We start from the raw sequence: 13,392 nt of genomic DNA on the forward strand, positions 1-13,392 counted from the left end.
AAAACCTGACATCTGCCCTGGCTGGCCTAGCTCAGTGGGTTGAGCTCGGGGTGCGAACCAAAGCATCGCAGGTTTGATTCCCAGTCAGGGCACGTGCCTGGGTTGCAGGCCACAGCCCCCAGCAACCGCACACTGATGTTTCTCTCTCTCTCTCTCTGTCTCCCTCCCTTCCCTCTCTGAAAATAAATAAATAAAATCTTTTTAAAAAATCTGCCATGTGCTCCTTTTCATTTCTGCCATCTGAACCTGAGGCATTCCTAGCGCTGGGGACTCGGCCTATGCCCCCCCCCCCCGGACGCCTTCTGAATACACACAGAACCCGGCGCTGTGACCTAGTCAGTACACTGATGCAGAAACCAAAAAGGAGGCTCATCGCACCTGCCACCACCTACCTCCCCGTGTTACCATTTGGTGCACACAGAATTACATCACACGCTTGTGGATGCAAAGAATTTATATGTCCTGCCCTGGCTGGTGTGGCTCAGTGGATTGAGCACCAGCCTGTGAACCAAAGGGTTGAGGGTTCGATTCCTAGTCGGGGCACAGGCCTGGGTTGCAGGCTGGGTCCCCAGCAGGGGGCGCTCCAGAGGCAACCACACACTGATGTTTCTCTCCCTCTCTCCCTCCCTTCCCCTCTAAAATAAATAAAATCTTTAAGAAGAAAAGCAACCTTTTATGCCTCTGAGGTATATTCAGCACCAAATCTTGGCTTACTCAGATTCCAGTAAAGGTTTCAGGCCCGCCCGCACCTGGGAGGAAGGTGACGAGGGAGCTGTCCGTGTTCGGGCGCTCCTCGAAGTCCGCCATCACCTGCGCGGAGCCCTGCCGCGAGTAGCAGCGCACGGAGGAGCCGTGCCGCAGGTCGCCCGTCCGGCGCACGGTCGCCACCACCTGCCCGTCGCTTTCGTCCACGGTGTACTCTCGTTCCTGGAACTGCATCCGAGGCACTGCGGGGACAAGCGGACGTCGCACCGGGGCGGGGGGTCCCCGACGACACGTGTGTCCGGAGACCAGGTTCAGCGAGCAGAGCGCCTGGAGCCCCGCCCCCACCTGCCCCCGCCCCGCCCCTACCTGCCCCCGCCCCGCCCCCGCCCCGCCCCCTGGCGGTGAGCCAACGATCGCCCCGGAAACGCTCTGAGCTCCTCGTCCCTGAAACTTTGCTCTGCCCGTGGGTGGAGGAGGGGGAGGCAGTGCCAGGTTAAGAAGGGGAAAAAAGCAGATGCTTGAGATATTTTTTTTTCTGTATGTGTCACTTCATCGTGAGCAGCTCCGAATTTTTTTTTTAAATCTCACCTGAGCACCTTTTTCATGGCTCTGAGCGCGAGGGGAGGGGGAGAGCCAGGCCGACACCGAGGTGAGAGAGAAGCACCACCGATCGGCTGCCTCCCACACGCGCCCCGAGTGGGGGCCGAACCCGCCACTTGGGTTTGTGCCCTGACCGGGAATTGAACCCGTGGCCTTCCGGTCCGTGGGACACCGCTCCAACCAGCCAGCCCGTGCCTGCCAGGGCTCGGACGTTCTCGATGGGAAAGCCACCGGGGACTGTGCCCAGTGTTACAAGCACAGTTGCCCCCGACCACGCTTCAAAAGCTGACAGTGAGTGTGAGGTTACACATGACACACTTCGGGGACAGCTAGCTGTCCCCTCGAGGAGACCTGGGCGGGAGGCGAGGCTGCTCAAACACCTCAAGGTGATCTCACAGAGGACCAGGCAGGTCCCCTCGCGAGCACGCACTAGAGAGCCGGCCACGGGCCCTCAGCGGGCTGTCCCGGAAGGATGCACTCGGCCGTCCGCGGGGAACCATCAGGGCGCCTCTGTGTGAGGGGCTGGGCGGGTCTCGTGTGGAGACGGGGAAGATGGCCAGGGCACCCAAGGGTCTGCGTGGCCCCGCGTGCTCTACTCGTCTGTGACGAGGGGGTTCTTTTTTAATTAGAAAGTTTTTGCCCTGGCTGGGGTGGCTCAGTGGATTGAGTGTGGGCCTGTGAACCAAAGGGTCACTGGTTCGATTCCCAGTCAGGGCTCATGCCTGGGTTGTGGGCCAGGTCCCCAGTAGGGGGCGCCTGAAAGGCAACCACACATTGATGTTTCTCTCCCTCTCTTTCTCCCTCCCTTCCCCTTTCTCTAAAAATAAATCAATAAATCTTTTAAAAGGAAGTTTTCAGTTGCCGTGACCTCCAATGTTATCGATTCTTCCTTCACACTCTCATCTCTCCCCCCACTCTTCTGCGACACCGAATCACGACACAGCTATCCCTGAGTCTACAGGCTCGGCTTCGGCAGCTCTGGGAAACGGACCCAGGCGCGGGAGCCCGAGTTCACTCTTCTCCTTGACGTTTCCACAAACCCCAGCTCCTCGTTCCAGGTACCGCCGACGAGCAGGCACTCACGGTCGGAGACGGAGTCGTTGATGGCGACGGTGGCCTTGCCCGGCTGGCCGATGGCGGCGTGCAGGGGCATGCGGAGCACCAGCTCGAACTTCTCCACTCCCTCCAGCACCGGCTGGCCCAGGTCGTCCAGGATGACCACGCGGACCGTCTGCACGGCGACGCCGGGCGCGAAGTCCAAATTCCGGCTGATTCCCACGTAGTCGGTTCCGGCTGGGACGGGGACGGGAGAGTCATTCGGCGGGGGAAGGGGGGGCGGATGGGACCCACACAGGGCCAGGGTCAGCAGGTCACGAGGGTGCATTTACAATTGTTTTAAAAGAGAGAGCACAGCATCACAGAACATCACAACATTCTCCGAACGCAACACGGAAGACTCGTAATCTGTGGTGCGTACTGAGCTGGTGGGTCCCAGATCGGGTCCGACCTCTGCTCTGTCCGTGTCCACTGCGTTATTTGAGTTTCAGTGGTTTTTGCCCTGTGTCTTACAGATTCTCCACCTTCATTTTGGAATTCTGAAATGGAGCTGACAGATCAGGTCTAAGAGTCGGTGTATCCCCCAAACACGATGATTACAGATGACGCAGGAAAGAAAGACTAAAACCTCTCATTAGTCAGACACCTGTGTTTCTCTCTGTGAGCTCCCAGAGAACGTTCCACTCGGGTGTGCGGCAGCCGGTGACAGCGGCCGCTGCGGAAGGACGCCCCGTCCGGCTCTCCAGCCGCCTGCACCCCCGGTCGGGGGCCAGCCCATCATTCTCACGGGCGTGTCTGGGCCCTGGTCTTTGGCTGGAAGTTCTCAGACCACGAGGCACACACCTAGCGTCGCCATCTCCATGTAGGTCTAACGTGGTTAGAGACCGAACTTCCCTCTAATCTTCAGGGACCACGTCTACGGAGACTCACAGTGGGGACGGTAGTTCAATGTCATTGCCTTTCTGTTTGCGTGACTTCTCACGCCCACTCTGTGTCAAGTTTACCTCTGAATGGGTGCTGTATCTGAGTGTTGTGTGTCTGCCATTCGTGTTCAGAAATCCCTGTATCTGAATCCATTGTGGTCCTTCCTGTGCTTTTCCCCCTCTGCTTCTTCCCCTTTATTCTCATCCCCGTCTTTCTTTGACTTGAATTTTCTCTTGTAAAACAACTCATTGGACCGAACACATGTCTATTGGACACTGACTCCATGCAAAGCACTATGCTGGTTCCACTGAGCTAAAAAAGTTAAAACTCCGGGGTCACTTGTGCCACAGAAGGGCCCCCCCTTGCTGTGTGCGATGACAGTGTAAGGCGTGCCTGTGCACGTGGGAGTGGGCAGGTGCTACAAGACGGCGTTTGTGTTGTCTGGGACTGAGGAGGGAAAAGAGGAAACTTGGAATCCCATGCTCACCCTAAATGCTACCATCACCTTTTCGGGGAGGTCGACCCCAGAACGAAAGGCAAGCACGCGCCGACTGGGGCGGCTTGAATAGCAAGGTGGGGAAGGGGGGGTGGGGAAAAGCCTCCTGACGTGACCTACAACCGAGGCAAGAGCCCGGCGGGAGGGGCGCCCTGCGAGACCCTTCCATGCCCTGAGGCTTGGCGAAGCCGCCGCCCGACGAATCCTGCGCGTGCGACGCCGTGACACGAAACAGCACCAGCTCTGCCGCGTGCAGAGAACCAGTTCGTGCAAACCAGGTGCCGGGATCGGGTCTCTGACTAGCGTCAGTTAGCCCGGGCCTCTGATTCACCGCCCCGAAGCGTATTTTCCCTGCGTGGCCCCCACACGGCCGTGACTTTGGGGGAACACCCACCCCATCTGGCTACTGTGACGGGGTGAGGGACTCTAGCTTTCAGGCATCCCGAGTCCCTCCCCCCCACCCCCCTGCAGGTGGAACAGACGCGCTGGGAAACCGCTCACCGCTGGCGGACGGAGGGTCGGTCTTCTGGGAGCTCAGGGTGACGCTGGAGGCCCCGGAGAGGTCGGTGCCCGCCCTCCACACCTGCACGTCCACGCCGCCCTCGCTCTCGTCCACGGAGTACTCGGCGTCCCCGAAGTGGAAGGCGGGCTCTGTGAGGGGCAGACCGAGAGCCACTCCCGTTAGTGTCATGTTCCTGCCTCCCACCCCACGGATGGACGGACGGAGCTCTGGAAGAGAGGTGACTTTGCTGTATCGACGTCCTCATGCGGCAGGAAAAGAAACTGCTCCCTGTAACACTTGTAACAAGTTTTGTCGGGACAAAAGCTGAGTAAAAGTTATTTTTAGGTGAGGAGCTAGCTAGCAAGACGTTGCTATGTAACGATATCTCAAGGCCACCAACCTTGCCCCTGCTTCTGAATGCTTGTTTCCAGCAGCTGGTCCCCCTCCCTTTCTGCCTGTGTAACTGGTAGATAGAAAGGACCCCTAACCCAGCCTTTTTGGGCTCAGGATTTGGGATGATTCTCCTCTGAGCCCCCCCAGGTAATAACGTTTGTGCTTTGTTATCTCCCCGCGTGTGGGTGGATTTTCCACAACACTCACACCAGCACCTGGGTTCCTCTGAGTGGGACAGCAGCGCTCACCTGTAGAGCTATCGGGTTGGCCAAAAAGTTCGTTCGGTTTTTCTGTGAGCCGCCTCTAGTAGGGCTTAGCTGTCGTCACCATCATTGAAAACAACGTTAGATTTTACAGTGACAGCTGTCCTACCAAGTGTGCATTTAAAAAAACTAATCAAGTTTCCCGAATTTTTATGTAGTCATTTTAATATTGAAGATGGAAGAAAATAAGCAACATTTTTGGTCTATTGTGCTTTGTTATCTCAATAAACATAAAAACACAACTGAAATGCAGAAAGGGATCTGTGCTGTGTGTGCAGAAGGGGCTCTGACTGACAGAACGTGTCAGAAGCGGGTTGTGGGGTTCGTGCTGGAGATTCCTCGCCGGATGAGGCTCCGGGGTCGGCAGACCAGCTGAAGCTGACAGCGGCCAAATCAGGACGTTCACTGAGAATCATCAGCCGTGTGCCATGTGGAGACAGCCCACAGACTCAAGGTGTCCGGGTCAGTGACGTTACTGGTGAAAAGGAGAAACGGGCCCCTTTCCCTTCACGAACTTTTTGGCCGACCAGTGCACGGTTCTCAGGCCAGGGTGCCGCTCTCGGGGGGCAGAACCACCGAGGGCGAAGGCCAAACGAACTTTCTCTTCTCGCGGCAGGAGCTACGTTGTCCCCCGACCCCCCCGCCCCACACACACGTGGCTCCTCAGCGGGCTTCTCGGGAGATTCCCGGGGGAGACGGCACCGAAACGAAACAGAACGCGTGAGTAAGGCTGACACCCGAGGAGCCTGCCCCCACGGCCCTGCCTCTGCACACTCCGGGCGTTACGGCGTCTCCCCGCCCCGCAGACCGGCCTCACTCCGGGGGCTGGGGGGGAGGGGCTGCTAGAACCACTCGGGGACGACACCTGCTGGGGTAGCGGGCTGAACGCCCCGGGGTGACGGCCGGGCCGGGACACCTGGGGCAGACAGGGTGTGCCCGCAGGCCCCCTGCACAGTGTGGGGGTGTCCCACACCAACTGAGGTCCCAGCAGGGGGATAACCTCACCCCCAGGGTTTAGCGTTTGTCTGAAACCTGCTTCGGAGACCGCATTCCCCTCCAGTGTTGGCGATGAACGAAGGGACCGCGTCATCACTTTCTGTCCGACGCCACTGCTGACCGGCAGGCCGCCTCCTGGGGCGGGAGGCAGGGCGGTCAGCTGGCCCACACAGGAAACAGAGAGAGAATTCTGTGCGCTCACTTGAAAAAGCGAAGCTCGGGCCATCTGCAGTCTCACAGGAAGTTACAGAAATAGTACCGGCTTCGCCCTCGGCCAGCTCACTGGTCACCACGGACCAGGACAAACCACGCAAGCTCCCGCACCAGGTGGAGAGCAGCCCTCGGACCCGGGCGTGCGGCGCGGCAGCTCTGTCTGGCTCCACGGGGCGAGAAAGGGCTGCATGTAGACGGCCATGCAGCTCGCATCCCTGGTTCTCAGACCCAAGGCCGCTCCAGGGATGGCCACTGTGTTCTGAGTCCCCTCCCTGCATCACCAGACCCACGACACCTGACAGGACCCGGCCGGGGCTGGAGTGAACGTTTAATGTAACTTATCAGTGACTGATAAAAGGTGTTTATGTGGTTTCTCTTCCTATCTGTGCGGCGCACACCCTGAGCAGAAACTTGGCCTCTTAATCCATTTTGACCACTGCAGTTAAAGCATAAAGCGATGAACTGTGACGAAATGAAAACACAATTTTTGGGGTAAGAGAACCAATTTTGCCCACTGCCTGGCTTCTGACGCCATAAGCGAGGAGAAGCCGCTACGCCTCAGCACCTGGTCTCTCCTCAGCGAGAAGGTGATTGCCGCTGTGTTTAAGTTTCTCGACGCCCTACGAGAAATCTCTGGAACCTAAGTGTGGTTTATCCTGGTCCCCGTGTGGGCAGAACCCTATGCGACATGCGGGAGTTTAAACCCCTTCCAGCAGGGAACTGCATCTCAGACGCCGTTGCAGACCAACGGCGGAACGGCCCGGAAACTCTCAACGGGCTCCGAGCCAGAGGAAGGCAGGAAAAGGGTAAACGGGTCCAGACTGCCGGACGCCGCAGGGCACCGAGCAAGACCCCGACCCGCCGTGCGTGCTGGCGGGTCCCGGAATTCCCGAGGCGGAGCGTCCTGGGCGGCCTCTCTCGGGGAGCACTCAGGCTTGCCCGTGTGTGTCTGGGAGCTCGGTGTGCACACACACAGCCACGGGAGCCGTGGACCTCGTCCCTCAGCGCTGGAAGTGCCCGCATGGCGGAGTGAAGCGCATCAGAGGAAGCCCGGTCTGTTGTGTGACGAGATGTTCACTAACCACACGCTGGGCTCGGCCGGTTCTGGGTCTCACGGGGAACACAGGCCGTGGCCGGAGGGGACCCTCTGGAGTGACAGAAGGATGGAAGAAACAACACCCCAGTGCACTGCAGCCCACACCACGGGCCGCCACACGCCAGGCCCCGCTCTCCCTGGCCCCTCCCCCAGGCCCCCTCCGCCCCCCCCGGGACATTCCGGAGCGCCCGCCCCTCCTCCCTCCGCCACGGAGAGATAAGTGCTAGTGTAAACAGTGTGCGAGCCGTGCCAGGAGGGCTTTTATTTTTATCCGCACCCGAGGACATTTTTTCACTGCTTTTAGAGAGAGGGGAAGGGGGAGGGGGAGCCAGAGAGAGAGAGACAGACAGACACACAGACAGACATCGACTGGTTTCTTCTTGTCGGGCCCTGACCGGGACCAGGGATGCAGGCCGCCAGCCGGGGTGTGGGGAGGGAGACGCCCAGCTGGCCAGTGCGGGAGTGAGGGATTCCCGGGGGGCCGACGGCTGTCCCCTGTGTGTGTGTGCCCCGTGAGCCAGGGACACGGACGCAGGCGCTGGCTGGAGACGGGCGTTCGTCCCTGGACACAGGGACACTCCTGCTGTGCACAGTGCGGCCGGGACCACCAAACGCTGCGGAGGAGGAAGCCGGGCGAGGCGGGGGACGCACGGCTGCCGCGGAGACGGAGGGGGGCCAGGGCGACAGCTCCCGTGTTTCCGGGGGGGGGGATGGGGGGGAGTTAACTTTCACCGTCTCGGCTGAGCCCGGGGCGCCTGGGCAGAGGTTTGCGGCTGCGGCGTGTCTCCCGGGTGAAAGGGGGCGGCGGCAAGGCCCGAGCAGCGCCTGGAGCCGAATCTTATTTACTCACGTGGTGCCCGGCGGCCCCCACCGCCCTGCGCGCCGAGAACGGAACAAAACAAGAGCTCCTTGTGGGCTGGCTTTCGGTTCCCGGCTGAGGACGGTGTGAAGGAGCCGCCTCCTCGAAGCTCCAGCAGCTCCGGCCTCTCCTCCGAGCTCTGGGCCTCGGGCGCTGGCCCCAGGGTCCAGGGCCCTGTGTCCTGGACCCTTCGAGGTCAGCCCTCCACCTGCCGCCCCCCCACCCCGAGTCTGAGGACCCTCCATCCAGTGCCAGCTCCTTGGCGTCTCTCTGTCTCTCTTGCCACCGCTCAATGGGACATGGCCAGTGTCACCTGCCGTCTGACCTCGGCCCCGTCACCGAGCCAGACCCCCCGGGGAGGCCGCCCCAGGGCCGAGGCGTCCCTCCGCTGACACCTGCCGCCGCCCTCGGTGCTGCCCTGGAAGTCTCAGGCTCGCCCCTGCAGTGACAACCCGGTGTCCCGGTGTCCTCGGCATGTCCCCTCCCGCCGTCCCTGCGCCACCACCGTCATCTGCAGCTCGCCTCCCCCCCCCCCCCCCCGTCCACTGGGACGGCTGCGGCTCCTTCCTCGAGTTTGCTGGGGGCACTGACTTCCCCGGAGGAGATGCCCCTCTCTGTGGGGTCACTGTACGTTGGTAGCCACCCCCTCCGCTGGGCTCTTGTGGGGGGAACTGGGGCTCCGCTGCTCCCTGGGGTTCCCCCACGTTAGCCCCGTCCAGGGGCACCGTCCAGGGACACTGTCCAGGGGCACGGCAGAGAGAACAACCATGCAGTGAGACAGCGTCACCAGCCACAGCGAGTGCTCAGCACAGGCGCGTCTCCGCGCGAGGGAGGGAGAGAAGGGCTCTCCCAGAGCCAGGGGCCCCGGGGTGGGGGGCGGGGGGTGGCAGGCTGAGTCACGATGAGCCCCGGGAGCAGGGCTGCCATCGGTCTCCGCGTCAAAGCTCTCCCTCCGGGCCTCCCCCTCGGAGGCGGGAGAATCTCCCAGCTCTAGAGGTGAGAACGGGCGGACCCTCCGCTCCTCCTCCAGGGCCCGAACCACAGCGTCCAGGCGTGTCCCCGGGGACCAGGCTTCCCCTTTCCTCTCTTCCGTGTCAACAGCCTGTCCTGTCTAGAGTCGTGTTTGGTTCAAAGCAAAACTGAGATGGTTCGGAGGCTGCCCACGCGGCCCCGTGCCCACTCGCTCACACCTCGGGGGCCGTGGGAGACGCCCGCGGGTGCCGGTCCCGTCGGCTCCTCTCGGGTCCTCGGGAAGCAGCGCCTGGTGGTCCCTCGCCGCCCACCGGCCGTTGGGAAAGCGGCGTCTTCGCTCAGCGCTCACACCCCCTGCGATGAGGCGCGGGCCACGCTCACCGGGCTCTCACGGACGGGGAGGTGGGAGGGAAGGTGGAGAGATTTGCCCGAGGCTGCGCACCAGGGGGCGGGTGGCCCCGGCGCCTCAGACCCGGGGAGGGCCCCTCCCCGAGCCACCTGCCCCACCTGAGCCAGGACGGGAGTCGCGGCGCAGAGCGGGGTCTTCCCGAGGTTCCGGGATGGAGTTCTCACCCAGCAAGTCAGCCCGTGGGGGTTTATCGGAGAGAGAGACGGACAGACGCGCACAGAGACAGACACACGGCGTCTGCCGAGACTTCTTCCCCCTTCCCCTCTCCCCTCCCCCCCATCCCGGTCCTTCCCTTCTGTCTGCGGCCGTGAGCTCCCGTCTCACACGCTGCACTGGGCGACCCAGCGGCAGCGGCAGGTGGAGGGTTCCAGGGACACCCCACTTCTCCTTCACAGCCTTGAGGACCCCCCTCACTGCTAACACGCTGGGTCAGGACCGGCAGCGCCGCGCTCCAAAGGCGACAAGCATCCCCGTGGACGGGAACAGCCCCAGCACCTCGGTGCGTGGAGCCCGGCGGGAGAGCTTCCTGGGGCGCCTGAGGCTGGGGCCGGGGGGGCGGGGAGCCCACCCCCGAGTCAGGGACACCGGACAGAAACACGGCGCAGGGGGGAAGGCGGAGACAGGCGGCTGGCACCACGGAGGCCACGGCGGGAGCTTGCTGGAGGCACGGGAGGGGGCGACGTTTGCAAAGGGGGGAAGAGCCGGGGACGCAGGCAGCGCCGTTGAGCCGCGGGTAGAACACGCTGCCCGACCCGACCCAGGCACGGGCGACGGCGAGCACAGAGAGTCACGACGGGTGGTCCCCCCCTAACGCCGAGACGGAACCCAAGACGCCAGCCGGGAGCAGGTTGCGCCCGGCCTCCCTCCCACGGGCGACTGAGCCGTCTCACCGTCTTCATCCGGTTCGCCCGTGCAGACGGGGTCCGACAGGCAGGGGAGGGCCTCTGGGGGCCTGTGACTGCTGCCGCGACACGGAGAGAAACCAGCAGAAAACAAAAGAGGCGAGGGAGAAAGGGAGTTTTCTGACAGCCGAGAGGCCGTGAGGGAGGAAAAAAAAGGAAAGGAGAAATCTACATGAAGAATCTTCACGTAAAAAGCCCAAAAGTATCCCTATAATTAGAAAACATGTAAATGGATTAGTGTCCTTATTTTTAAAAAGTGTGTTAAATTGGATTAAAAAATAAACAACGTAAAAAATTGCAGGAAAATATGAAAAGTATAAGGATAAATGAAATACAGATTAGGCCAAACAAGATAAAGCAAGGTGGTAACAACAGAGGTAATAAAAGTCCAAGTGTAATTTAAAGCAAAATCGTTAAAAAACACGAACTTTACATAACACAAAAGGACACTCCACCATGATTGTAACCTTGAAATTGTACAGAAATGTATGAAGCAAAATAGATAAGATTACAGGAAAATACTGATAAAGAATATTTACCTCCTTTGCTGTAAATTTCCTACATACATTTAATTTGCTATACATTTAACATTTTCCCCCAAATATTTTTGCAAATAGGAAAAGAAAAAAGAAAGAAAGAAAGAAAGAACCCTGGTGAACTTCCTTCTCTCTTTAAAAAATTAGTTTTAAATAATTTCGACGGGGCCTGTCCCTACTTTTCTCCCAAGAAATACTTAAACGCACCGACGACCTCACGCATGGTCTTTAGGAAGCATTCCTGGAATTCCTGTTGAACAAACAAACTTCAGGTGTGTGTTTAAGGGGACGCGTAAGAGTCTATAATCACATGAGAGGCGTGCTCCGACAGTTCTCTCCCCGACAACCGCACTTTTCTGGGAGAGACAGGAACAGTCGGCACACGTCTGGAATGGCATTCATGTGAGGGCGGCGTCTTCCTGAGGTTCCAGCCGAGAACTCGTGGGGAGACTCTCTCCAAAGACAAAAGGTTGTGAGAGGGTCTGCTGCCAGCCAGCGTCACTCCCAAACTCTGCTCTTGTCTCTCTTTTTTTTTCAGGGCCAATGCAAGTTTTAAAATTTTTAATGTAAAGAAAGTTAAACAGCCCTGGCTGGTTTGGCTCACTGGATTGAGCGCCGGCCTGTGGACCAAAGGGTCACTGGTTCGATTCCCAGTCAGGGCACAGGCCTGGTTGCAGGCCAGGTCCCCAGTAGGGGGCGCACGAGAGACAACCACACATCGATGTTTCTCTTCCACTTCTCCCTCCCTTCTCCTCTAAAACTAAATAAATAAAATCTTTTAAAAAAGTTAAACAGTCCTTGGTTGTACACTCTCCAATAGCCTTTCAAGGAGGTTTGGTGAATGTTCCTTATTCCACAGACATTGTTGGGGACCCTGCCTCCTAGGACAGTGTTGTTTGAAGCTCTTTCTGTTTTCTGTTTCCACCCTGCAGGTACCATCTGACGTAACAAAGGGAGGGAAGCGAAACTGGTCGTCTCCCCACCACCCCCTTCCTGCCCCGTGTGGTGGGTGCTCTGCTGCACACCGGAGTGCCTGTGCTCTCTCCACCGTCGATAATAAACGTCCCCTTCTCTGCAGGGCGAACCTGAGGGGTAACGACAGACGGTTGGGGTCTCCGCGAGTTAACGAAAAGGTCTGATACATCGGCTCCAAAGTCAAGTCAGAAGGAGACTGGGGAAGGGTTATTTCATGATTGGGGGTGGGGGGGACGGGCCTCGTTGTGGGACGGGCCTCCTCACGCCGTCGGATGCTGTCGGCCGAGGACCGTCACCCGCGGCCCCGTCCCTGACCAGCAGGTGTCCGGCACCGGCTGCGGCACCGAGAGCCCCGCCACGTCCCCCTTTTCTCGCTCAGTAGGGTCTTCCGCAAAGGACTCCCCGGGGCACGGCCCTCCCCGGACCCCTCTCCAGCAGTGTGGTCACCCACGGTGTTCGAGCCCCACCTCCTCTCCTGAGAAGGTGGAGAGACCAAGGGGGCCTCACAGAGGTGTCACCAACCCTGAAGGACGGCTCCTGGGCGGTGTGCCCACCGCACAGGCTGGCGGGGCCCGGCTCCCGATGAACGCTCATCACTGCTGTTGTCGCATCACGTGGGCGACTTTCTAACCTTGCTGTACCCGGGCCCAGCACCAACGACGCCCCTTTTTATTCCAAAATCATAAGCACGGGATTCTGTACCGCAACACCACCACACTCAAGCACGCCGTAGGACATTCCAGGTGACATGGTCAAAGTAAACCTGCACGTTATCACACCCACGTCACGGCCCCACCAGCCACGCTCCAGCAGGCGTCACTCCTGCCAGACCCCGGGTTCTGCCGGACGCCAGGTTCTGTTCCACCTGAAACTGGATGCACGCCAGGCCCGCTCAGAAGCGGAGGACAGACTGACTGAGCTAAAGAACAGTTCGCAGGCTCTTACTGCTCAGATTGATCCCAGGTCAGGGAGCAGCTGCCAGGCCTCCCTGTCCAACAGCTGGGTGACAGCGGAAATCCAGCTGCACCTGATATCTGATCGGTGGACGTCACGTCTAAGCAGCTCGGGCAGAACTTTCCCGAGCGATGGCGATGCCTCTTCGCCACCTCCGGGCGGGAGACCGACCGCCGGTTTCGGAGAAGGGTCCCGGATCACTCAAGGAGGCTAAAAGGCACATGTTTCGTTTTTAGAGTTTTGGCATCGTGTCAACACACTCAATGTATTGTTTTAAACCAGTGGAGGCTTGTGCTTTTGGTCTGAGAACTATAAACCAGTAAGATTAAGACCGTTAAGAACAGTAGCCCCCACAACCTCCCCGCTGGCGTGGAGAGGTTGTCCATCCACTTACTGCGACTTTACTGAGCACCCACTACGGCCCAGGCGCTGTGCTCCGCGCCGGGCGGAGTGACGAGGGGGAGGAGCCCCTGCCTTTGCGAAGTTTCTGGTCCCGAGGCTGCAGGAGCGAGCAATCCCGCCCCCCGCCCCGCCCCCCCTG

General features: G+C 59.7%; 1 protein-coding gene across 1 annotated transcript in view; it reads right to left on the reverse strand.

Moving 5' to 3' along the window:
• The window catches only part of FREM2 (FRAS1 related extracellular matrix 2), an 84,064-nt gene that overhangs the window by 18,630 nt on the left and 52,042 nt on the right, over positions 1-13,392 (reverse strand). Inside the window, exons 7-9 of the mRNA XM_028526590.2 lie at positions 4,283-4,432; positions 2,389-2,598; positions 750-947 (exon numbers count right to left, since the gene is read on the reverse strand). Of these exons, the coding sequence (XP_028382391.1) occupies positions 750-947; positions 2,389-2,598; positions 4,283-4,432 (558 nt within the window). The remainder of the gene's footprint in view (positions 1-749; positions 948-2,388; positions 2,599-4,282; positions 4,433-13,392) is intronic.

The sequence above is a fragment of the Phyllostomus discolor genome, chromosome 11 (genome assembly GCF_004126475.2).
Source record: "Phyllostomus discolor isolate MPI-MPIP mPhyDis1 chromosome 11, mPhyDis1.pri.v3, whole genome shotgun sequence".
Taxonomy (NCBI): Eukaryota; Metazoa; Chordata; class Mammalia; order Chiroptera; family Phyllostomidae; genus Phyllostomus; species Phyllostomus discolor.